Source organism: Callorhinus ursinus, unplaced genomic scaffold, assembly GCF_003265705.2.
Source record: "Callorhinus ursinus isolate GAN/ISIS: 27379988/994484 unplaced genomic scaffold, GSC_fseal_2.0 scaffold18, whole genome shotgun sequence".
Taxonomy (NCBI): Eukaryota; Metazoa; Chordata; class Mammalia; order Carnivora; family Otariidae; genus Callorhinus; species Callorhinus ursinus.
In genome coordinates this window covers 9817791-9842767 of record NW_027397080.1, presented here as the reverse complement: position 1 = coordinate 9842767, position 24977 = coordinate 9817791, and the positions used below count along the sequence as shown (strand labels likewise).

The window sequence follows — 24977 nt, the reverse complement described above, 5'->3', positions numbered from 1 at the left end:
AAATATACTTCATTTCCCCAGTGACTGCTCAAATTATATAATTTATTATTTTTGCTAAAACTTGTAGGATTACATTAAATGATAATCATGGTAGTTGTCATCATTGATTAACTTATGAGTCCAGTTAATTAGTTCTCATATTTTGTTATTTTGGGCTAATTATTGTTAGTTTTTGTCACATAGGCTTAGGCTTTTATTACATTTTTTTAAAGGTTTTATTTATTTATTAGAGAGGGAGAGCATGAACTGGTGGGAGGAGCAAGGGGAGAGGGAGAAGCAGGTTTCCTGCTGAGCAGGGATTCTGATGTAGGACTTGATCCCAGGACTCCAGAATCATGACTTGAGCTGAAGGCAGACGCTTAACTGACTGAGCCACCCAGGCGCCCTACATTTTTTTATATATTCCCAGTTTACCTTGTGGAATGGCTGAAGAATATTGGTATTTATATATTCCTGGGTTCCATTTGTTAACATTTTGTTAAAATGGATAAAGTTTGCTTACACGTGGAGTTACAGCTTTATTAAATGTTTTGTAGAATTCACCAGTGAAATATTTAGGCTTGGAGATTTCTTGGTGTGAGATTTTAAGTTATGAATTAAATTTTTCAAACAGAATATAAAGTTTTTCTTTTATGTTTCATCTTTTGTCAGTTCTGGTAAGTTTTATTTTTCAAGTAGTTTGTCCATTTCATTTAAGTGGTCTTTTTGTCTTTCAATTTAAGGAAGTTTAGTGGGAAGGACAGTGGCTTCTAATTGTGGTTTTAATTTGCATTTCCCTGCTAATGATGTGGCACATCTTTTTAATGTGTGTATCAGTCATTCTTAAATGTTCTTTTTTGAAGTGTCTGTTCAAATCATTGCCCACTTTTAAGTTTGGTTGTCTTTTTGTTATTAGGTTGTAAGGATTCTTATATATTTTGGATGCACATCTCCTGTTGTATAGATCAATAGATTGAAAGAGATGGGGCTGTCTATCTCCATCTATCTGTAGCTGTCTGTAAATCTCTTCATATCCATCCATCCATCCATTTTGTGGCTTGGCTTTTCATGATCTGAGTGGTGTCCTTGAAAAGCACAGTTTTGTTGTTTTTTTTAAAGATTTTTATTTATTTATTTGACAGAGAGAGTCACAGCGAGAGAGGGAACACAAGCAGGGGGAGCGGGAGAGGGAGAAGCAGGCCTCCTGCTGAGCAGGGAGCCTGATGCGGGGCTCGATCCCAGGACCCTGGGATCATGACCTGAGCTGAAGGCACACGCTTAACGACTGAGCCACCCAGGCACCCCGAAAAGCACAGTTTTTAATTTTGATGAAAAAACTCATTTTATTACTACTATATTTTTGTGGTCTGTGTTGTTTGTGTTCTAAGAAACCTAGATCCAAGATCATGAATATTTATACTGTTTTTTCCCTAGAAACTTGATGGTTTTAGCCTTAGCTTTTATAATTAGGTTCCTCATCCACTTCAACTTAGTTTTTGTATATAGTGTAATATAAGAGTCAAATATATAATTTTGTGTGTGGGTATCTAGCAGAATCAACACCATTTATTGAAAAAGATTATTCTTTCTGATTGATTTACCTTGGTACTTTTGTTGAAAAAGTTGATCTGCATGTTGAGTCAATTTCTGGACTCACTATGTTCTGTGGAGCTGTATGTCTATTCTTAGGCTGATACCACACTGTCTTGATTACTTTAATTTTATATTAAATCAGATATTCTAAGTCATATTTTTCAAAGTTGTCTTACTATTCTAGATCTTTTTTTTTTTTAAGATTTTATTTGTTTATTTGAGATAGAGAAAGAGAGCATGAACAGGGGGAAGGGCGGAGGGAGAGGGAAAGGCAGGCTCCCCGCTCAGATCATGACCTGAGCGAAGTAAGCGACTGAGCCATTCAGGCATGCCCCATTGCAGCTCTATTCTTAAACATTGTTTTGTCTGTGGAAGTCCTTTGCATTTACATATATTGGGATTAACATATAAATTTATACAGGTAAGCTACTGGGACTTTGATTGGAATTACATTATCTGTAGATTAATTTGGAGGAGAATTGACATCTTAAACATATTTATCTTCTTACTTAAGTCTTCTCTAAATGTCTGAGTAATTTCTAGATTATTAAGTTTCTAAATAATCTTGTACTTCTTAGTCTATAGGTTTTGCACATATTTTATAAAATTTAATATCCCATTATATATTTTTCTGTCTTTCCAGTATTTTGCCTGGATATTTTGTTTGTGGATAAATTTATGGACAGCTTTCCCCCACGGAGATAGCCTTCCTTCCTAAGTCAGTGAATAATCATCCTTTCTTTGCTTACTTGAAATGTATTCCTATTTTTTATTACATTATAATGATGGAAAATTCTTTTTTCTGATTTCCAAATGACCTTCATTATCTTTGTCGATATACTCCCTCAGTTTGAGGACTTTCTCTTCTCTTTATCGTTTGCTCAAAGATTTTTTTCATGAATGAATATTAAATTTTGTCAAATGATTTCTCTTTACTGAGATGGTCATGTTGTTTTTCTTTTATTGTGTTATGTGGTGAACTGACTTATTTCAGTACTAAACCTACCTTGCATTCATGGGATAAATCCTACTTTCTTGTGATCTATTATTTGTTTTATATATTTTCAGTTTGCTGATATTTTAAGTATATTAGTCTTTTAAGTACCTATGTTTATGAAGGATATTGGTGTAAAGTTCTTTTTTTTTAAGATTTTATTTATTGAGAGAGAGAGATTGTGAGCTGGGGAGGAGCAGAGGGAGAGGGACAAGCAGACTCCATGCTGAGCGTGGAGCCCCATGCAGGGCTTGATCCCACAATGCTGAGATCATGACTTGAGCCGAAATCAAGAGTCAGATGCTTAACTGACTGAGCCACCCAGGCTCTGCAAGTTCTCTTTTGTAATGTCTTTCTTTGGTTCTGGTTGCAGAGTAATATTGGCCTCATAAAATTAGTTAGGAAGTATTCCTTTCTCTTATCTTTACTGAAAGAATTTCATATAAGATGGGTATTATATTTCTTTAAATGTTTAATTTACTAGTAAAGTTATTTGGGCCTGGTGCTATTCGAATTTTCTTTTTCTTCTGTTTCTAGTTTGGCAGTTTGCACCGTTCAAGGCATTTCCTATAAGTCAGCATAGTTGGATAGAACTTTGTATGATGAGGGAAATGTTCTGTATGTACACTATTAGAGTAGCCACTAGCTACTTGTGACAGTTGAGACTGAAATGTCATGAGTGCAAAACTGAAGTTTTAATTTAATTTAAATGGACATAGGTGGCTGGTGGCTTCCTGTATTGGACAGTGAATATCTAAGGTGGTGAATTTATTTCCATAAAGTTCTTAATAATTTTTAAATGTGTTGTCATTCAGTTCATAGCATTTTAAAATTTATTCTCAATTAAGTTGTTTATAATACATTTTTTAGAGATTTTATTTGAGAGAGTGTATGCAAGAGCATGAGCAGAGGGAGGGGCAGAGGGAGAAGCAGACTTCCCCCTGAGCAGGGAGCCCACTGCGGAACTCCATCCCAGGACCCTCGGATCATAACCTGAGCTGAAGGAGATGCTTAACCAACTGTGCCACCCAGGTGCTCCTGTTTATAATATTTTCTTACTTTATTTTTAGTCTCTATGAAATCTTCACTACTGTACTTTTCATTCCTGATACTAGTAATTTTGTGTTCTCTCTCAACTTTCTTCATATTAATTTTTTATTAACATATTTAATTGTGAAATACACATAAACTGAAATTTACCATCTTAGTTTTGTTTTGTTTTTTGAGAGAGAGAGAATCTTAAGCAGGCTCCATGCTCGGCATGTGAGCCTGATGTGGGGCTCGATCTCACAACCTGAGATCATCACCTTAGCCGAAATCAAGAGTTGGATGCTTTACCGACTGAGCCACCCAGGCGCCCCTACCTAGATCTTAGCCATTTTTAAGTGTACAATTCAATAACGTTAAGTATCTGGCATTGTTGTGCAACCAATCTCCATAATATTTTCCATCTTGCAAAACTGAAACGATACCTGTTAAATAATAACTCCCCGTTCCTCCTCCCTCTAGTTGTGTCACCCACTCTTCTACTTTCAGTCTATGACTTTGACTACTCTGGGTACCTCATATAAGTGGAATCATACTATGTATGTTTTTATGACTGGCTTGTTTCACTTAACATAATTTCCTCAAGGTTCATCCACGTTGTAGCTTGTGCCAGAATTTCCTTCCTTTGCAATTAGTAGAATTGGTGTCTCTTGTGTTTAATGAGCCCATAAGAGTAACAGAGTGAAATTATTTATAATTTTACTGATGCCATTGAGGTAAAAAGTGCAAGTTACTCTGTACAGTTTTATAATTCTTAAAATGATTATTTTAACATTGCAATTTTTTCTGGCTATAAGGGGTAGGAGAAAAAATGACGTTCAGGACCTGAACAGATCCTTGTTTATCTCAGTAGAAAGGGATATCAGCTGATTCTGGTGTGGCAAGAAGGGAGAGAAGATGAATAATATAACCATGTTACAGAAGTTTTGGAATTAGAAGGAAGAGCAGGAATGTATGTATAACTATAGAATGGGACACAGCTGGAGCTGTTTCCTCATATCTCTGTGGCATTGTGCTTCTGGAATTAATTGGCATAAATTACTTTTATTATTTTTTAAAAATTTCATTTTATTCTGCTTCCAAAAATAATATGCTCTGAAATACTGAAATATTATAAAAACATGTAATCGTTTTATTTCATTAAAATGTATGATATTCTATTATAGTGATGTGTTTTAGTTTTAATAGACCTTGGACAGTTTTTAGGTACATACTGAGTGTATCAATTTTTTAATTTAATTTAATTTATTTATTTGACAGAGAGAAAGCGCATATGCAGGGGGAGTGGAAGGCAGAGGGAGAGGGAGAAACAGATTCTCCGCTGAGCAGGGAACCTGATGCAGGGGCTCAATCCCAGGACCCTGGGATCATGACCTGAGCCACAGGCAGACGCTTAACTGACTGAACCAACCCGGCGCCTCAATTTTTTTTTTTTTCCCAAGGAGAGAGAGTGCGCGAGGGCGGGGCAGAGAGAGAGAGAAAGAATCTTTAGCAGACTGTGTTGAGTGGGAGCCTGATGCAAGGCTCGATCTCACTACCTTGAGATCATGACCTGAGCTGAAATCAAGATTCAGTCATTCAGTGGACAGAGCCACCCAGGCACCCCTGAATGTATCAATTTGTAGATATTGCTGCTTTCTTGATCATTATTTTTAGAGCACTGTAAATATCTGTGAACATTCAAAAAGTAGTCTATTGTCTTTAGTTGTCCTTAGTGAAGAAGAAATGGTTGTTTTATAAGGTATTTTATAATGTGCTTTAAAATCACATTTTTTTTACCCTAATACTGTACAAAGTAGACTGTTGAATTCGATAATATGTAACTAATTTCTGTCAGAGGTATTTCAAACGTCAGCATTTTTTGGTCACCTTTTAGTAATAAAATCTTTTAGTTATAAAATCAAATTGTTACGAATATTCCCCTGGTTCAAACTATTTTTTTTCCCATGGGAACAAATAAAAGCAAAAGTCAGTGAAAGTACTGTGAATCTCACCCACGAGTCTCATCTCTCCTTACTGAATGTTTAGAGGTCACAATGGCATACTTGAATAGTTCCACAATAACAACACATAATCAAATGAAAACAAGAAAAGAGAGCTGTAATCTTTAGTTGGGACTTCTTGAGGAAACTCATTCATCTTCATGAGGACTTAACGTAGATTTTTGGTGATTGATCTGGCTTCAGTAAATGGTTCATAGCTGGTGTGATAGGGCATTCGTTGGTTCATCTTTGTTGGTAGAGGATTCAGTGGGCTGGGTACTAGTGAGGTGTTTTGTGGAAGAAATTGAACCATCTGATAAGTTTGACTTGATGAATCTAAAGATTGCTTTCAACCTCTGGGTGCAGTGATTTATTATCTGCATAGTTTGTTTATGCCTGGTTCATAAAAAAACTAGAGCCTATTACTCAAAGTGTGGTCTCTGGATCAGCAGTATTAGCATCACCAGGGAGTATGTTAGAACTCAAATTCTTAATCTCATCCTTGACCTACAGAACCAGAATCTTTGGGGGGTGATGTGGAACTCAGGTATCTATTTCCAATAAGCTCACCAAGAGATTCTGATGGCCAGTAATCATTGATTAAGCATTGTTTTAGCTCAGTGATCCTCAAGCATTACTGTGCATTAGAAGCAAAATTTTCTAGGGGTGCTTATTTTTGTTTTGTTTTTAAATTCTTGAAAGTGAGATAAAATTCACATATAACATTGCATTAGTTTTAGATGTACAACATATTGTTTTGCTTTATGTATGTATTGTAAAATGATTACAGCAATAAGTTAACATCCATTGCCAGTTATTTATTTGAAACACTGATAGAAATATATTTTACATGGAGACCTATGTGTGTACAAACATTTTTTATAGTATTACTTACTGTCACTCTGAATGTTGCACTTTGTTTTCTATTCTAGCCTTTTTTTTTTTAAAGTAATCTCCATGCCCAACATGGGGCTTGAACTCACAATCCTGAGATCAAGAGTCATATGCTCTACTCACTGAGCCAGCCAGGTGCTTCTTCTATCCTAGCTTATTAGAAAACAATTTCCTGGCCCTGGTTCACTAATGGGCAATACCTGCAGGTTGAAAGAACACTGGATTGTTGTATTCTAATTATCCCATTTCCATGAAAAGTTTTCTGTTGGTTACCAGCCTGTTAATAGCCAGGATTGGTTTTCAGCTTAGGATCATATATGTGAATTACCATTCTTTCTATTACTATAAGTGTGCCCTAATGAGAATCAGGATCTGTCAATAAGGGCAGAAGCTAGAATGACTGTTGAAAAGCAGCTAGTAGTTTCAGACAAAGCCACATAAATTCAGCTGTTGATGAATTGCATGTTTACAAAGAGTCAGTTCTTTCCAAACCCATTTTTTTTAGTTGTACTTGTCATTGTAATGGTACGATTTTAATTGTTTTTACGCTAATGAAATTTACTCTGAAAAGCGAGTTGTTTCTGTGAATAATTTGAATGCTTTGGAAAAACTTAAGTTGGTAAGTCAGTAAAAATATGGAGGTGCAAATGTCTTTATTTTGTTATTCCACTTTAAAGAAACCAAAATTGCAATCAGGAACTTTGCATTATGGGTGGGACTTGCAAGAAAGAACTCAAATTAGCATGCACCTTTTGCAAGTCTTTTTTTTTTTTTTTTAAAGATTTTATTTATTTATTTGAGAGAGAGAGAGAGAATGAGAGATAGAGAGCACGAGTGGGAAGAGGGTCAGAGGGAGAAGCAGACTCCCTGCCGAGCAGGGAGCCTGATGTGGGACTCGATCCTGGGACTCCAGGATCATGACCTGAGCCGAAGGCAGTTGCTTAACCAACTGAGCCACCCAGGCGCCCCGCATCTTTTGCAAGTCTTGGTTGATCATCAAATGATTGGCCAGTGTGTCTTTATATATCCCAAATAAAAATAATTGTTTTATTTTTTAATGATTCCTGGCTTTATTGGATTTTAACTGTTAAACTACATTCTTGATCTTATAGTTCAGTGAAGCTTTTATTAAGGAAATTGTATTTTATTGAGTAACAATAATCTCTTAGAAATATCTGTGACAAAATGCTAATTTAACCTTTTATTTAAAATGAACCAAAATTACCTCGTTTTAACCTTACTGTTACTTGTTTTACATTCTTCAGTTTGTTTTGTTTTCTTTTGATTTTTTTTTTAATATAAGAGAGAAAAGCAACCTCAGAATTGTTAGAGAACCATGATTTCTAAAGTTAAAATTATAATTAATCTTTATTTCTGAAAATTATGCTTTGATTAAAAGCAAAAATATATGAAGGCATTAAGTAATATATTGGCAATGAAAATAACAGCCCTTTTGCAATGTTCACTTACGTGTTTATTGGATTTCTTAGTTCATTTTAAGGTACGTTGATTCTTAGAAATATCAGTACGCCTCTTAAAGCAAAGACTAAGCAGGAAGACCAGGAATAAAAGCTGACCTGGCATCATGAGATTTACTTGCAGTATCAAACAAAAATATTTTACTTAAATTGCTGAAAATAAGTTTCATTCTCCTTTCACTGAGTTTTACAACTTACTTGCATTTAACACATGTACTCCTTTCATCCTTTGGAAAGGAAGTTTATGTACTGATCACATCCTCTGCTGCCCATAGATTTTCCTTCTGAACTCATTAGTTATTCCCTCTTTATTGGGTCATTCCCATGGGCATACTACAAGCTGTAATATTCTCCATCTTAAAAAAATAAACAAAAACAACAACTCACCAGAAAGTAAAAAAATAACAAGGAAAACAAAAACAAAAATACAAAGTCAGAAAAAGTCTTCCCTGCAGATTATAATCCAGTTTCTGCTTATTTTCTTTAATTTAGAGCAAAATTCTTTTGGAGAGTTGTCTGTGCTTAAGGTTCCCCATTTCTGTCTTCTCCGTCTTTGTTGGGATCACCCCACTCCAGCTTGTACACTCATTTTTCCACTGATAAAGCCCTTGTCAAGTTAGAAGTTCATTTCCACTTTACCAATATTAATAATCATTCCCAATCTTCATTTTATGTGTTATCTCAACAGCTTTTGTTACGGTTGGCCAGTCCTTTCTTGTGGAAATAATTCCTTCACTTAGTTTCTTTGACATCAGTCACCTAGTATTCCTCTTGCCTCATTGGCTGTTGCATCTTCCTTCCTTTCTCTGATTCCTTCTTTCTACCAGATTTCCAAATGTTGAAGATGACTCTTTAGCTCTTTTCCATCCATAGTAAATAAATTTGCTAGGTGTTCTCATCTAGTCCTATTAATTTTAAGTACCATCTTTTCATTGATACCCAAATATATATGTCATTGCTTGGCAAGAGTCTCTTTAATTCCTCTTTCTAATGTATCTCCAGTTGAAGATTTAATAAAGTTCTCAAAATTAACAGGCCCAAGACCAAGTTACCCCTTCCTGTCTGTTCCTCCTTTAGTGTTCCCATCTCAAGAAATGATACCCTGTTGTGTTAACCTTTGCTTCTTTCATATCCAGCTTATATATCGGGAAATGCCACTAACCTTTAAAACATACCCAAATCTAGGGGCGCCTGGGTGGCTCGTCGTTAAGTGTCTGCCTTTGGCTCAGGTCATGATCCTGGAGTCCTGGGATCGAGCCCCGCATCGGGCTCCCTGCTCAGCGGGAAGCCTGCTTCTCCCTCTCCCACTCCCCCTGCTTGCATTCTCTCTCTCGCTGTATCTCTCACTGTCAAATAAATAAAATCTTTAAAAAATAAATAAATAAAAATAAAAAAATAAAACATACCCAAATCTGACTGTTTCTCCCCACATTCACCATTACTGTCCTGGTCTTAGTCACCAATTTTTCTTTGGATTATTGCAGTAGTCTCCTAACTGTTCTTCCTGATTCTATTCTTCTTTCCCTGTAACATTTAACAGCCTTAAAGAAGTCATACAGAAGCTAGGGTGATCCTTGTAAAATATAAATCATGTTAATCCCTCTTCAGGATCTTTTAATGACTTCCTTTCACACTTGAATATATTGTATTTTTTCCTGTGGTCTGCAAATTCATAAATAGACCTATCCTCTGGCTTTTTCTCTCTTCTCATTTTTTAGTACTCTTCCTCTCATTCAGTTCCAGCCATATGGTCCTTGCTTTTCCTAACATATGCCAAGCATGTTCACAGTGTCTAACAGCTAGCAGTCTTCCATGAGAAATTTATGCTTTCAAGTGTTTCACTAGCTTCTGTGATCCCCAAATAAATGTAGTGTCATGTTTTCTTCTGTAGATTTAGGCTCTGAAAAACAGAAGCTGTTTCTTTTGTTTGATTATTTGGGCCTCAAGGATGAGTAGAATTCTTGTCCAGTTAATTACATAGCTTAATATAACTAGTACTTATGTTTTAACCTCATTAAGATTTGTTTAGCCTACAGATTTCTTGGGTGATAACTAGCAAAATTTCAAATTCAAATTAGATGCTTGGTTAGAAATTGCTGTCTCTGAGGAAGCTTTAAATCTCAAGTGCATTTTCAAATAAGGATAAAAAATTTCTTCTTAATAAATGATAGATATTCACAATTCAAAAGATACAAAAGGTGTGCTTTGAAAAGTTGGTGTTTCTGTTTTCTAGCTACCCAATTATGCAATATTCATAGAAAACCAATGAAAGATATTTTTGTGTATAAATAATTATATATACACATAAATTTTTTAAAATATTTTATTTATTTATTTGACAGCGAGAGCAGGAACATGAGCAGGGGGAGTCGGGGAGGGAGAAACAGGCTTCTCGCTGAGCAGGGAGCCCGATGCCGGGCTCGATCCCAGGTCCCCGGGATCATGACCTGAGCTGAAGGCAGACGCTCAGTGACTGAGCCACCCAGGCTCCCCTACACATAAATTTTTAAAAAATATATTAGTGATAGCCTAATGTATATATATATTTGTCCCTTAGATAGTTTTACCTAATTAACCTGGGAAACTCATATAAAGCTACCTCATTCTGTTTATGACCACATAATATAATGTTGTAGGTATGTATTGTAATTAATTTAGCCTCATTGATGAATAGATAGACTATTTCCAGTCTTTGCTGCTATAAATGTTTTTTCATAGTACTCTTACAAGATTATATTTATAGGACTAATAAAACACTATGTTAACTGTACTGGAATTAAAAAATGAATAAAGATTGTATCTGTAGGATAAAATCTTATAAGTTGAAATGCTGGCTCAAATGTATGTGTATTTAAAATATCATAAATATCTCCTGGTTCTTTATTAGGATTGTACTAGTTTATACTCCTACCAATTTGACTGTAGCAGTTAGCAAACTTTTTCTTTCAAGGGCCAGATAGTAAATATTTTAGGCTTTGCAGCTCACATATGGTCTATGTCACAAACTCTTCTTTGTATATATTTTTGGCTTTGGGCCAGCGTCTGGCAGCTTTGGCCTATATCATAGCTGCCAGGCTGTTATCAAAACCTTTTGTCATTACCAACTTGCTATGTGAACGTGGTATCTCATTGAATTATTAATTTGCATTTCACTTATAAGCATAGCTCATCCTTCATGTTTCCTTTCCTGTGAAATGTTCATTCAAATCCTTTTCTTTTATATGTGTATTTGGTTGTTTGAATTTTTATTGAGGTATAAGAATCTTAATCTTTTATTCATTAGAGAAATGACCCTTTTTCATAGAATATACGATAAAATCTTTTCAATCAGTTTATCTTTAATCTTTTGGTTTGCTTTGTGTTTTCTTCTCCTTAGGAATTTTTTTTTTTTTTTAGGATTTATTTATTTTAGAGAGAGAACGAGACAGTGCATGAGTGGGAGGAGGGGCAGAGGGAGAGGGAGACAGAGAAGCAGAGCATGGAGCCCGATGTGGGGATCGATCCCATGACCGTGAGATCATGACTGGAGCTGAAATCAAGAGTTGGATGCTCAACCAGTTGAGCCACCCAGGCAACCCTAGGAATTTTTTAGTCACATTTAATCTGTTACTATTTTACTCAATAAATTAGTCTTTTATTCTAGATTTTATGTCATTTTTAGAAAGGCTTTTCCTCAGTTTAAGACTTAAAATAATTTTTCCATTTTTTTTATATTAGTATTTTTTTTTTTTAAAGATTTTATTTATTAGAGCGAGAGTGAGAGCATTCGCGAGAGAGCACAGTGAGGGGAGTGGAAGGTACGGGAAAGAAGCAGACTCGGATCCTGACATGGGACTTGATCCCAGGACCCTGGGATCATGACCTGAGCTGAAGGCAGATGCTTAACCGACTGAGCTACCCAGGCGCCACCTTAAATACATCTGGAAATTATTTTGACAGGAGTTAAGGATCCACTTTTTCCAAGTGGTACCCTTTTCTCCCAATACCATATCCTGAAGTTAAATGTAGTGATTTTGAAAGTTCCTTGCAATATTACTTTTTACTGTTGACTTCTCATGTACTAATAGAATTTCGATTAAGCAGCTGACCACATGAAATGCATATTCTCTCATCATTAACAGTTACTGAGCATGTGCTCTGTGGTCTGGTACTAAGGATAAAGTCTTGAGAAGGCTCTAATGCCCCTGGCCTTTAGTTGCATACAGTCTGGTGGATTTATCACACCATATGTATGTGTGTGTTTTAATACCCTACTTCTGTATTCATATTTTTCCCTAATTCTTTCTTACTATGAGAATTTTCAAGTGAATAGAATAATTGAAAGAATAGTACATCTAATATCTATAATGTTGTGCATGCTCTTTCATCCCTCCCTGCCGCTCTCTCTGGTATGTATGTGAAAGTAAGTTGTAGACATTCCTAGGATTTTAGCACCTGTTGTTTGATTATTATTTAATTAAGTCAAATTATGATTTTCTAATTTTATTATTTCCTCTGTTTTTCTAGTTCTGAGGAGGGGGGAACCATAGCTATCTTTTAATCATTTCATTCCTAGAACTTAGTGCAGCTCTTACCACAGAGTGGTTTCCTCATAAATATGTGATGAATGAATGAGTACTTTAGGCAGTGGGAAACTGTTGAAGGATTTCAAGGGGAAGGTATAATATGGAATGATTTATGGTTTAGAAAGATAAATTGGTGTCTTTATGGAGGAGGGCAACTTGAAGAATGTTTTTATTTGGATTTCGTATCAGTTCGGACTTGACTGTAAGTAATCCAACTCAAACCAACTTAAACAAAAAGAAGAATTTATCCTGGATCATGGAATCCAAGGAATGATTTGAAGAACCAGCCTCATGAAGGGTTTATTTGGACTTTGGGAACAAATAAAAACAAGGCTGTTGGTACCATAAATATTTTGTCTTTGCTTCACTCTGTTTTTATTAGGTCCAGTTTGCTTGCTCATGGATCAGTTAATGTGGTTTAGGGATAGGGCTTGCAAGAATATGGTTGCTTCCTAGATGTTCATGTAGATGTCTACAGTAAGAGATGTGGAGTGTTGGAGTGGTGCCATGTGGAGAAGATTGGAGAGATATTAAATAGTACAGTTGACAGAATTTGTCCAGAGGGAAGGAGAATTGGACTGATTCTCTTTTCATGAGCAAACTGCTGGCTTGGTGATGCTGTTGATCAAGTGATGGAAATACAAGAAGAGTATGCTTGGAATGGAACATGATGAGCTTGGTTTTAGAAGTACTAAGTTGACGATCCCTAGGGACTTAGAGGAGCTAGGTGAATGTGGAGATCTGAATCTTGGAAGAAAGGTCTAAGCTAAAGTGCTTAGGAGGTTCACAGCAAAGGTGAAACCTATAGTGGTGAGTTAAACAGTCCCGAGTGTATAAAATGAGAAGAGAACTGGCATATTGAGAGCATCAACAGAGGAAGAGGTAATAGGAAATAAATTAATAGACTAGTTAGAAAGGAAGAAGTATAGTGTCATAGAAACTAAAGGCCTTTATTCCAGGAGGGATACGCCACATAAGGATTGAAAAAAATCGGTTGGATTTGACCATTAGGAAATCACTGAAGATCTTAATGAGAGCAGTTCCAATGCGAAGTTAGGACCCAGGTTGCATTAAGTTCAAAGGATTCATGAAGTAGAAACAAACCATTGTAGACTTTTTCTCTAGAGGTTTGACTGTGAAGGAGAGGTGAATGAGGGCTGGGGTTGGGCCGGGAGGTTTTTTTGTTCTATTTTGGAATGAGAGATGTGAACATGTAGTTTCAAACAGTAAATAGTTTTTAAATTTATTCTGGCTTGGGTAAATTTTATTCTCTATGTTTAAATATTTACCATTGTAAACATTAACTGCTGTCTTTATTAGAGTTAGACCAGAGACAGTGAGACTTAAGACAAGAGACTTGGGTTCTAATCTCACTTCCCCAGAATAATCACTATAATAATTAAAATTATCACTTGTATTCCCTTCTGTGTGTCAGTCACTGTGTTAAAAGGCCTTTTATACATACTATCATTAATCCTCACCACAAATTAATCTCTAAGGTGAGTATTATACTGTTTGATAGATAAACCTGAGAGCTTACTTCTCAGGATCACGTAGATTTTTAGTGATCACACTATGATTCTAACATAGATATGTCTGATTCTGAAGTTGGTACTTTTTTTCTGTATCACATTGCCTCCTTTCTAACCTAATATAGCTTATCAAGTTTAGGTCCCTGTTTCCTTATCTGTCACATTGGATAGTCATATCTGTCACACCTATATCAAGTGCTAATTGAATACTGTGCTCTTATTTTCTACATTTTGTTTGAAAAGAAAAATTATGTATTTGGTTAAGTACCAGACAGACCTTATAAATGTGGTCATCTTTAGCACTATCATTTGTCTAAACAGTATTTTACTTTTTAAGGTGGTGGTATCATGGATACAGAAATGTCTGAAGATATAGACCACAACTTAACTCCTACCCTTGACAGCATGTCTTATGGAATGCCGAATCAAACAGGATCTGAAAATTCATTGCTGGATGAAGATGATTATTTTTTGAACTCTGGGGATCTTGCAGGAATTCCAGTCGTTGGTAGTGACAATGAGGATGAACAGGATTTTAGTTCAAAGGACAATCTTGTTTCTTCAATTCATACTGATGATAGCTTGGAAGTAGAGAGAAGAGTCACACAGCATGAATCAGACAATGAAAATGAAATACAGATTCAAAATAAATTAAAAAAAGACTTTCCTAAACAGTTTGATCAGGTTTCTGTCTTTAAGTCAATACGGAAAGATTTTAGTCTAGTAAGAGAAAACAGCAAAGAGACATTTTCTGGAAAGGAGAAAAATAGAGACCTAACTTATCATGAACGTGAAAAACGGTTGGATAAACCCCATAAAGAGTTGGATTCAAGGTTGAAAAGCAGTTTTTTTGATAAAGCAGGTAATAATTGTTGGAATAGAGCCATAAAACAGTAAATAACAACGTACTGATAATAACATAGCTTTTATTACTTGTGATGCTAAGCGAAATATGAACAGTTAAATTCATTGTAAGCTTGTCATTTTTCTTTTATCCTTGTTCTTTGCAGAGTGACTGAATTTCTCCCAGTAACTTTTGGTAATGGTAAAAATGATTGAAAAATAGCTCTAAACCTCATTTCTCCCTCCCCCGGTTGCAATATTTTGATGAGAAGGCAAGATACTCAAGTCACCTGTTCATTTTCTTTGGTTGAACATTGGAACCTGAAGTTGGATTTAACTTCTTTGTGCTGTAAGCACTAATTCAAACTGCTGTCCCACAAATCAGTCCAAATTAGGGAGGGTTTTTCTATTTGATAACATTTCTATTTTATGTTTTAGAAGTTTCTTGAGGCCCCCTCTTGAGCCTCTTTGCCCAGTATACCCTATACTGTAGCTCCAGTTCCATTCTTGAATATGTCACATATTTTCTTATTTCTTTGCCTTCTTTTCCCCCTGCTGTTCCATTTGTCTGTATGTCCTTTTCTTTCTTTGTATATATGCCTGTAAAAGTACTTCTAGCCAACAGCGCCTAACTCATAAACCTCTTTGACTCTGTAGTCATCCCTAACGTCTCTACATGAAGAATGAATTGTTTATCTATATTTCCATAGCATTTTGTTTATACTTCATTATTTGTAGTACTTACAGTATTATACTTCTGTATTTGTTTTGCCTTACTTACCAGCATAGGAGTTTATTGAGGACCAGATTGTATCTTATTCATCTTTTGTATTCTTGGGGCCTAACCTGGTGCAGTGAAAATAGTAATATTTTAATAAATGTTTAATAGATATGAAGGAAAGCAAGGTCTAATATAGCAAATCTTATATTTTTTCTGACAATGCTGGGAAAACATGGGAGAAAGAACAAATCAGTATTATTAAAAAGAACAGTTAATTTACATATCTATTATGTACCAGGCTATACAAGGTATACTATATTTTTCAATACATATTATTCAATATATATTTTTGATATCCCTACATGGGATAAATTGTGAGGGTATTTATCCTCAAGGAACATAATGTGTAGTAGTAGAAGGGGTAAATCAAGTAGTAGAAGTATCAGTGACCAGTTGAATAGCGTAAGATTTAATTTATAATTAAAGACAATGGTAGAATTTGTCATAGGGCCATGCAAGATTTCTTTCAAAGAATTGAAACAGTGTTTTTGGTATTCTTAGAAAAAAGCTGATTTTTAACTCAGTGGCCAGAGAAGGTTTATGGAGGAGAGGTGGATTTTGAACTGAGCAGAATCTGGAAGACCGTATAGGGATTAAGGTAGATAAAGAGGCCTTGGAATGGTAAAGCAGAAATGGGGAAGAACAAACACAAGTAGTTTTCAGAGCATAGTGACTAAAGTAACCACTTTATTTAGGTTTGAGCAAGGAAAGTGTAAGGTGAGGCTAAAAGTAAGGTGGGGCCAGACTTTTATTTGAGTGAAACTATCTTTTGGGTATTTTTTTTGGGACCCATTTCACTCTAATGAGCATCTTTATTGGACAAGAGAGGTGATTATCAAATGATAGCTTTTTAGGTCACTCTTTATAAGATTTGTTATTCATATACATGTGTTTGTTTTGTTTTTTTTTTCTTTCAATAGCTAATCAAGTTGAAGAAACATTACATACCCATTTACCACAAACCCCAGAAACAAACTTTAGGGTAAGTTTTCAGTGTGTATGTAGATTGCTGTAACTGTGGCAAGTGTCAAAGTTTTCTGAATTATGTCATTTTCTAAACTGTAACTATATGTGTTAGGTAGAGCACTGATTTTTTTAAAAAATTTGCTTTATTATTTGTTAAGGACATCTTTGAAGGTGTTCTGAGAAGCCTCAGCTCTTAGTTTCTTTATTGTATTTGATATTTAGACATAGATCTAGATCACTTTTACTTTTAGGCGTAGGGACTCTAATGAATAGCCATAGAGTTCTTCATTTCCAAATGAGCTTATCTTTGGGTGTTGAACCTGAAGAGGAATAATTTTTAAATCTGAATATTTATTAATCCTTTATATTGTGTTTTAGGATTCCAGCTATCCATTTGCCAATAAAGAATCCATTGGTTCGGAACTGGGGAATTCCTTTGCATCAAATATTAGAATTAAAGAAGAACCTTTGGATGATGAGTATGACAAAGCAATGGCACCACAGCAGGGACTACTAGACAAAATTAAAGATGAACCTGACAATGCTCAAGTAAACATTTCACCTTTACTTTCCCCCTTCTTTTTTGTTCCACACATGAATTACTCATTTGAGAGAGGAAGTTCTTGATTAAGAAGTGAAGTAGTTTGTTGACAGTGTGAGAGTAGACTCTTAATGAAGGTTGAGGTAATTTGAATTATCTTGTGAGAATAATGCTAAGGAATCAAGAATTATGTGAAACTTTTCAGTAGTGATTTAGACCTTTAATCCACTTTGTTCTTTAATACCACTGTTCTGTGATTTTTACAATTTCAGTGCAGGACTAGGGAAAGTGAGTTTTCAGGGATTTGAGATTGATACAGCAGACATGGTTGAAGGTTTACGGTTGTTCATGAGTTTATGTTGTGATTGAGTTTATATAAGGTAGTAATAAGCCTTTTGCAGTTATTGCTAATGAAGTACACACTCTATATGGATTTAAGGATTTGGGGGGAGGAATTAACGGACAGGTTATCTTTGAAAGAATTAATTGATTGAAGAACCAGTTAATTTGATCAGTAGGTCGAAGGTAAAGGAGGCTTTGATAGGTGAAATGGGATTCCAATTTCGGATCTGTAATTAATCAGGGGATCGAGTTCTGCTATTTCAAGATTGCTCTGGAGGTAAAAGTTCCAGAGATCCTGTAACTGAAGTCCTGAAATCAGTGAAGATATCCATGTAGTTAATGATATTACAGTGGTTGAAATGGAAGAAAAAAGTTCTGTCAGGTGCAGTCATCATTTTGGAGTATACGAAAGGACTGAGGGATGAGTGCACAAAGTCAGCAATTATTTGAGGGTGCCTCTGTTTTACACAGATGGCATGAATTCAGATGCTGAGAAGTAAAGATAGCATGAATTAGTTATTTCTCTGAAATGACATTTGATCTGGAGAAAGGTTATCTTTCCACATGTTTCTATTGTTTTGGAGGGCTGAGAACGTGAGACTTGTGTAGAAGAGGTTCTTTCATTCAGATGTCTGAGCACGGTTTCTCAACCTTGGCACTATTGACATTTGGGGCCAGATAATTCTTTGTTGCGAGGGGCTGTTCTGGGCGTTGTAGTATGTTTAGCAGCATCCTTGGCCTCTACCTACTTGAGACCAATAGAACCTCCACCCCCCAGTGTCTCCAGACATTGCATATGTCCTGTGGGGGGGGGGGCGCAAAACTGTCTGCTGTTGAGAACCACTGTTTTATAGTAAGGAGATGGAAGAATAGATATTTTGTATGAATCAGATTGATAGTTAAGCAGGAGTTTCTTGGTGCTCAGTGGAAGGTAGCTGTATACGGTGGTGGTGATGATAAAGCTTTAGGAGCTGGATGGTTATGAGTGTGGTGGCAACACAGAAGATGGCAGAGTAGGAATATGAAAATAGTTAAATACAAGGTAGATTGAAAGCATGCTAAATGCACTGATAACCTAGGAAAAGTTCATGTGGCACTGTATGCTTCAGAAGACCACAAACGTATCTGTTGTATACAGGGAAGATTTCCCGTCTCTTTACATGCCCTAATGTGGACATGGGAAATTCGTAAGAAATCATAATACTGGCAGGGATCCAAAGGCATCACTCTTTCTCTCTATGTGACCCAGTGGCACTTTCTTTAGGATGGAAAGGCAGTTAGAGCAAAGACAAAATAAATACCTTCAGGGAAGAGGGCATCAGGAAGGATTATTTGTATTACTTTTTTTAAAAAACATTCAGTGGTTCCAGTGGTTGGGGAATACCAATAGGATGGAATTGTTAGAAACACCTACATTTTTATACACTATTCAGAGTGTACTAATGTGTTATAAAATGCCGAATATGAGGTTTCATCATGATTACAGGAAAGAACTTCTCAAAGGCTCAGCACCTGATTGATTGGACTCTTCGGAACCAAGCAGGAATGTGTATAGGTCCTGGGCATAAGGTCCAGAGGCATTCTTTACCCTGACACTACAATTAAGGCAGTCCCAGCATGTGAGTGGATAAACCTAGGTTTTCTCTAAGAAATTCTTTCTTTTATTACCACATCAATTCTGTAGGATCAGATCTTTTATAATTCTTCTAGAAATCCCTCCAGGGACCTTCTGTTAAACTATAGATACCTGGTCTTTCTTTTCTTTTCCCTCTTTCCTTCATTTTCCTTTCCCTTGCCCTTTCCCTCCCCTCTTCCTCCCCCTTCTTCATTGTCCTGTTCCTTTAAGGTATTTCTCTACCATGACCATTGGAAACCTGTATTTTCGCTGTTCAATACTGCCTAATGCTTTATCACTCTTACTCATTTCCCATAGACTGGAAAAGGGAGTTCCAGTGTATTATTTTAATAGTCTCTAAAACAGTACTGTTAACCTAACTCTCATAAAATACTGATAGGTTTAACAGTTGTGGTCAGGCTTCACTTTTGACTATCAATCTTTAGTAGTCTAACTTTTCTCATGATTAAGATCATAGCTTTAGCTCATTGCCCCTTTGTCAAACCTATTTTGGATTTTCTCTTTGCTTAACTTGTAGTTTTGCTTTCTGCTCACTTCCTAATTCTCTTTTTTACACAATTCATTTTGTTGTCAATTTCGTTACTTTCCATACTTTCTTTACTTTCAAAAGCACCTGCAGTGTTGAAATTTGTGCATATATATTTAAAGACTTCTACCCATTTGTTCTTGATTATTTCTTCAGTTATGATTTTCTGGGTTCACCAGTTGCCATCCTCCTGCCTCTGTTATTGGCATAATACCATGTGGCCTTCCAGTTTCATTTCTTTATTCAGATCCCCATTGCATGTTACTAAATTTTCTGTAATATTTTTACAGGTATAGATGCTTTTATGTGTACTATGTTGTTTCGTCTTTCTTACATAAGATGGCCAGAGTAGGTAATACTAACTCCATTTGTAGATGAGGGAACTGAGGTTCATAAAGGTTAAGTTAGTTACCCAAGGCCATGTGGCCAGGAAGGAGTCACTATGGGGCCGTAATCAAGGTCTTATTATTATCAGTCTGACAGTCTTTATATAAATAAAAGTTGTTTCATTTTTTAAAATGCCTAGAGAATATTTTAAAATAGAAACTTTAAAGAGCCAGGAACCTCACTTTTCCTTTTCCCCTTTTCTATAGGTTCTAAAAGTTTGAAATTCAGTGAATACTACATTAAAGCCATGGTTTTTTCCTCCTTTGCTCATAGCAAAAGAGCCAATTTTAATCTCGTTAAAGTAAATGAATTAGGATGGGAAAGCAGTTGTCACAATAATGAGTCATATAGTTTTAGAAAGTGGAATGCAATAATTAAATGTTGGGGCTTTCTTTAGGTATGTCAGATTAATTTAGCCAAAGGTACTGGGTTCTTCGTTTCTGTAATACTGTCTTGGGGTACTGATATGGGTCTTCCTTTATGGTAAAGGGAAGGTAAAGCTATTGATAAAGGATTTTTGTTTTGTTTTGTTTTCTTTGACACTTGCTTTTCTGCTTCTGAAAGTCTTTGAGTCATCAGATTTTCACTTCTCAAGTTATTAGTCATTGTTTATAATTAAATGTTTGTAAAGTTAGTCATTATTAGGGGGTTACTGGCAGAAACATGATTCTGCCTTGAAGGCATTCTGGGGTGTATAAGTAGAGTACTTAAGATACATACTTATTTTACTATGTTACAGAAGTAATATGTACTTGAGGCTTGAGGAAAAATCAGAAGTTCGGAATAATTGTCATAGACAGTGAGAAAAGGAGCTGACTGGAGACCATTAAAGTATGCAAATGAGTATTGATTTTGGGGGGAGTTTTCTGAGATGAAAAAAAATTTTTTTTTACTTGAAGTTTGTTTTAATATATAACATTGGAATGTCAGGATGAGTCAATAATAGGAAATCTTTTAATACATTACTTCAACTGGTCAAATAAGACTATGAATAGATGTATAGATGCAAAAAGACTTCTCATGTAATTTATGCATTTCTTATAATAGATACTCTTTTAATCATGGTAAGGAAATATCTGCGTCAGATTAATATCAATCATTAAATTTAAGAGTAAAATGATGGAAACCTGTTAATGATTACTAAAAGAACACAAATTACTGACGTCAGCATTATTATTTAACTCTTGCTGGATTTTCGACCTAGTACATGTTAAAGAAATTAGAAGAAATAGTGGAAAAGGGGAGACAAAATTATCATTTGCTAGTAAGGATCTTTATTAGAGAAGGGAATTCATGAAAGTTCAGGGAAGTAGTTAATTGAATTTTAGTCATATAAAAGAGCAATATTTCTGTAAATCATTGTTTCTCAGGTAATACGAAAATATATAGTATTCCTTTTGGCAAAGCAACTTTAAAAAGTACTTACGTCAGATAAAAGACAATTTGATAGAATGGAGAGACTTTTTAAATGTAAGGTGTCAGTGATTCCTAAATTAAGATCGAGTTTCGATACAATTCTGATGAAAATATCAGTAGGTTCTGATGTTTTGAAGAATAGGCATGTACACACACAAACATTACACATGTGTTCTAAAAAATAGTTTGGTAGTGGCGGACTATTAAATGGTTAAACCTGTCACAATTAGGTTTATTAGGATAGTGTGATATCCTAAAATTAGGCTGATAATGGGGCACCTGGCTGGCTCAGTTGGTAGAGTGTGCGACTCTTGATTTCGGGGTCGTGAGTTTGAGCCCCATGTTGGGGGTAGAGTTTACTTAAAAAAAAAAATTAGGCTGATAATGATACAGAATAGATTGCCACAGAGACATTTTTTAAACAATTTGGTATGTTAACAGTGAATGGAAGGAATTCAGTAATTATTCAGAGAAAGGGAAAAAATGCCCTTTAAACCTCAAAGTAAATAAATCCCAGGTGGATTAAATTAGGGGTTGGCAAATTATCAGCAGCATGCCAAATCCAGCTTGCTTTCTGTGTTTGTTTTTTGTTTTTCTGTACACTGTTCTTGTAAATAAAGTTTTATTGGATCATTGTCACATTCATTCATTTATATTATCTGTGGGTGCTTTTGGTCTACCAGGGCAGAGTTGAGTAGTTGTGGTAGTATGGCTTCCAAAATTGAAAATATTTAGTATCTGGCCCTTTGCAGATAAAGTTTGCTGACCTCTGGATTAAAGGACTATATTAAAAAACAATGAAACCATTTTCTTAGTATTTTATTGTGGAAGTACAACTTTATGAGAAATCAAAGGAATCACAAAGGTAAAAACTAGATTTTTGGCATAGAAATGGAAACTTCAGTAAAAAATTGTAAAAGTAAATATTGAAAAAATGTTGGTAACATGCTATAAAAGTTAATATTGGTACATTATAAGTGGATATTACAAAAAGAATTGCAGATTGAGACAACAGTGGGGAAAGACTTTTAAATGGCTTTTTACACAAATTGCTAGAATAAATCTAATTAGAAGTTTAAAAAAAAAAAACCGTCATTGTGTATCAGGAACATTGTGTACCTTTTTACCTAGTAATTTCACTTCAAGAATCCTTCCTTTAGAACATAATGCTAAGTATGAGAGTATGAGTATTCACAGAGATGTTCATCATGGTATTTCTGATTATACTAAATGTTGGGAAACAAGTGGACTGACAGTGGGTTATGGTTATATATTTTCAGTGTCATGCAGGACCATTAAATTGGATACTGAGGCCAAAGGAAAAATCAGTAATACCGATCCTGTCTTTATTTATATAAGTTTTCTTGTTTTGTTCATCATGGGTTGTACATTTAAAAAAATATTGCATTAAAATATTATCTTGATTACTGAGATTTTTGGTACCTTAATTTTGTGCCTGAGGCAAGTGCCTCACTCACCTCATCCCAGTCTCATCCCTGTGTAATCTGATATGTCTATTAAATAATATACCTATCAATATTTCTCAAACGTGAATAATGGACCAGATACCTTTTACCACAAAAAAAAGGGGTTATGTTGGAGTTGTCTGAGAATTCCAAGAATAAGAGGTCTGCTGGGGTTTTGGAAGTTTCAATGTAATAAACAATGAATGAAAATAAAAGTTAAATCTGCCACTTACAGATTTCACAGTGAAATAATATAATTGTAAAAACAACAGCACTGAAACCTTGTAGTATAACTCAGTTATATGTGGTTATTCAGGATGAAAAATATGTTTATATTCACCAAAAAAGTCATTGAAATAAATACACAGTTTTCAAAAATATTCTCTTAGAATTCTCAGACTCCCTAGAATATATCTGTAGACCTCAGGGATTCTTTGAATCCAGCTTATAAAACACCAATGTAATAATAGGCAAATGTTCAATTGACTCAGTGATCGAGAAATCATTTTATTAGAATGATATATTCAGTTTAATTACAACTATGTAGAAAAATAAAGCCTTTGAATACAGGAGGGGAAAAGACTGGAAAGACATATACCAAAAGAATAACAGTGGTGGTTTTGGTGTGATGTAAATATGAGTAGAATTTTTTCCTTATTTCTACCTGTCTAAACTTTGTATAGTGTGTATTACTTTTATAATAAACAGCAACTTAACATACTGTAATAGTAAGAATTTTCAAAAATAATTTAAATATCTGGTAGTGCTACAGGCTAATTGGGTAGCTACTTTCATTTTTTACCTCTTAATTTTTCAGCATATGCAAACCTGTTATACCCTTACTGCAATTACCGTTTGCTTGCTATTATTTCTTATTAATGGTAATGTAGTATGAACATTTTGTCCGCCCTGTGTAGCCAAAGTAAAATGTATTAAATGTCTGGATTTCTTTAGATACATTGTATTAATTCTTTTCTGTAAGTATTTATTTATTTATTTTCTTTTTTAAAGGAGTATAGTCATGGCCAACAGCAAAAAACTCAAGAAGGGGAATTGAAAATTAGTGCTGTCTTTTCAGTCAGTGGCAGTCCTCTTGGTAAGAAACAGAACTGAGTGAATGCATCATGTTTATTTATTCTGACCGGTATGATGAGAGGAAGTATCTGCTTGTATTAGTAAACCAGGCCGTTCTCTGCCCATTTGGAATGGCTTTAATTATATATTGCATAATTAGTTTTGGGTTTCAACACTGGTTCTAGAAGAGAAAGAAGGATATATATCCTTAAAATTCAGACAAAAAGTAAAACATTTTTTCTTTTCTTTTCTTTTTTTAAGCTCCACAGTTGACTACTGGCTTTCAGCCTTCACTGGCGTCATCTGGCATGAATAAAATGCTTCCTTCAGTTCCAGCCACAGCTGTCCGAGTTTCCTGTTCTGGTTGTAAAAAAATCCTCCAGAAGGGGCAAACTGCTTATCAGAGGAAAGGGTCTACTCAGCTTTTCTGCTCCACGCTGTGCCTCACTGGATATACAGTTCCACCTGCCCGCCCACCGCCGCCTCCCACCAAGAAAACTTGTTCAAGTTGCTCAAAGTATAGCAGAATTCTAAATTATCTTCTTTGTTTCCTTTTAAAGTACTCTGTTCTTATCTGTATATTATTTAATTTTCTACATTTCCATGTTTATTGAGTAGTCCCACAGCATGTTGCTGCTCTCAGGTTTTCCTGTTTTTTAAAGATTTATTTGTATGAGAGAGAGCAAGCGGGAGGGAGGGGAAGAGGGAGAGGAAGAAAGAATCTCAAGCAGACTTCCCGATGAGCATGGAGCTTGATGTTGAGGGGCTTGCTCTCCTGACCCTGAGATCAGGACTTGAACCAAAATCAAGAGTTGGGCGCTCAACTGACTGATCCACCTAGGCACCCCTCTCAGTTTTTCTGAATACTAGGTGCTCACCTTATTTTAACTGCAAATAATGTGCCTTTTATATATTAAGAGATGTTTTTGAAACAA

General features: G+C 35.3%; 1 protein-coding gene across 9 annotated transcripts in view; it reads left to right on the top strand.

Moving 5' to 3' along the window:
- ZMYM4 (zinc finger MYM-type containing 4) overlaps positions 1-24977 on the top strand; it is a 129897-nt gene that overhangs the window by 57566 nt on the left and 47354 nt on the right. For 8 of the 9 annotated variants that reach the window (XM_073902923.1, XM_025856487.2, XM_025856488.2 and 5 more), the window contains 5 exons: positions 14402-14926; positions 16609-16670; positions 17033-17203; positions 23980-24064; positions 24304-24559. In XM_073902923.1, coding sequence (XP_073759024.1) covers positions 14402-14926; positions 16609-16670; positions 17033-17203; positions 23980-24064; positions 24304-24559 — 1099 coding nt within the window. The remainder of the gene's footprint in view (positions 1-14401; positions 14927-16608; positions 16671-17032; positions 17204-23979; positions 24065-24303; positions 24560-24977) is intronic. The other variant, XM_025856494.2, reaches the window with a different exon arrangement.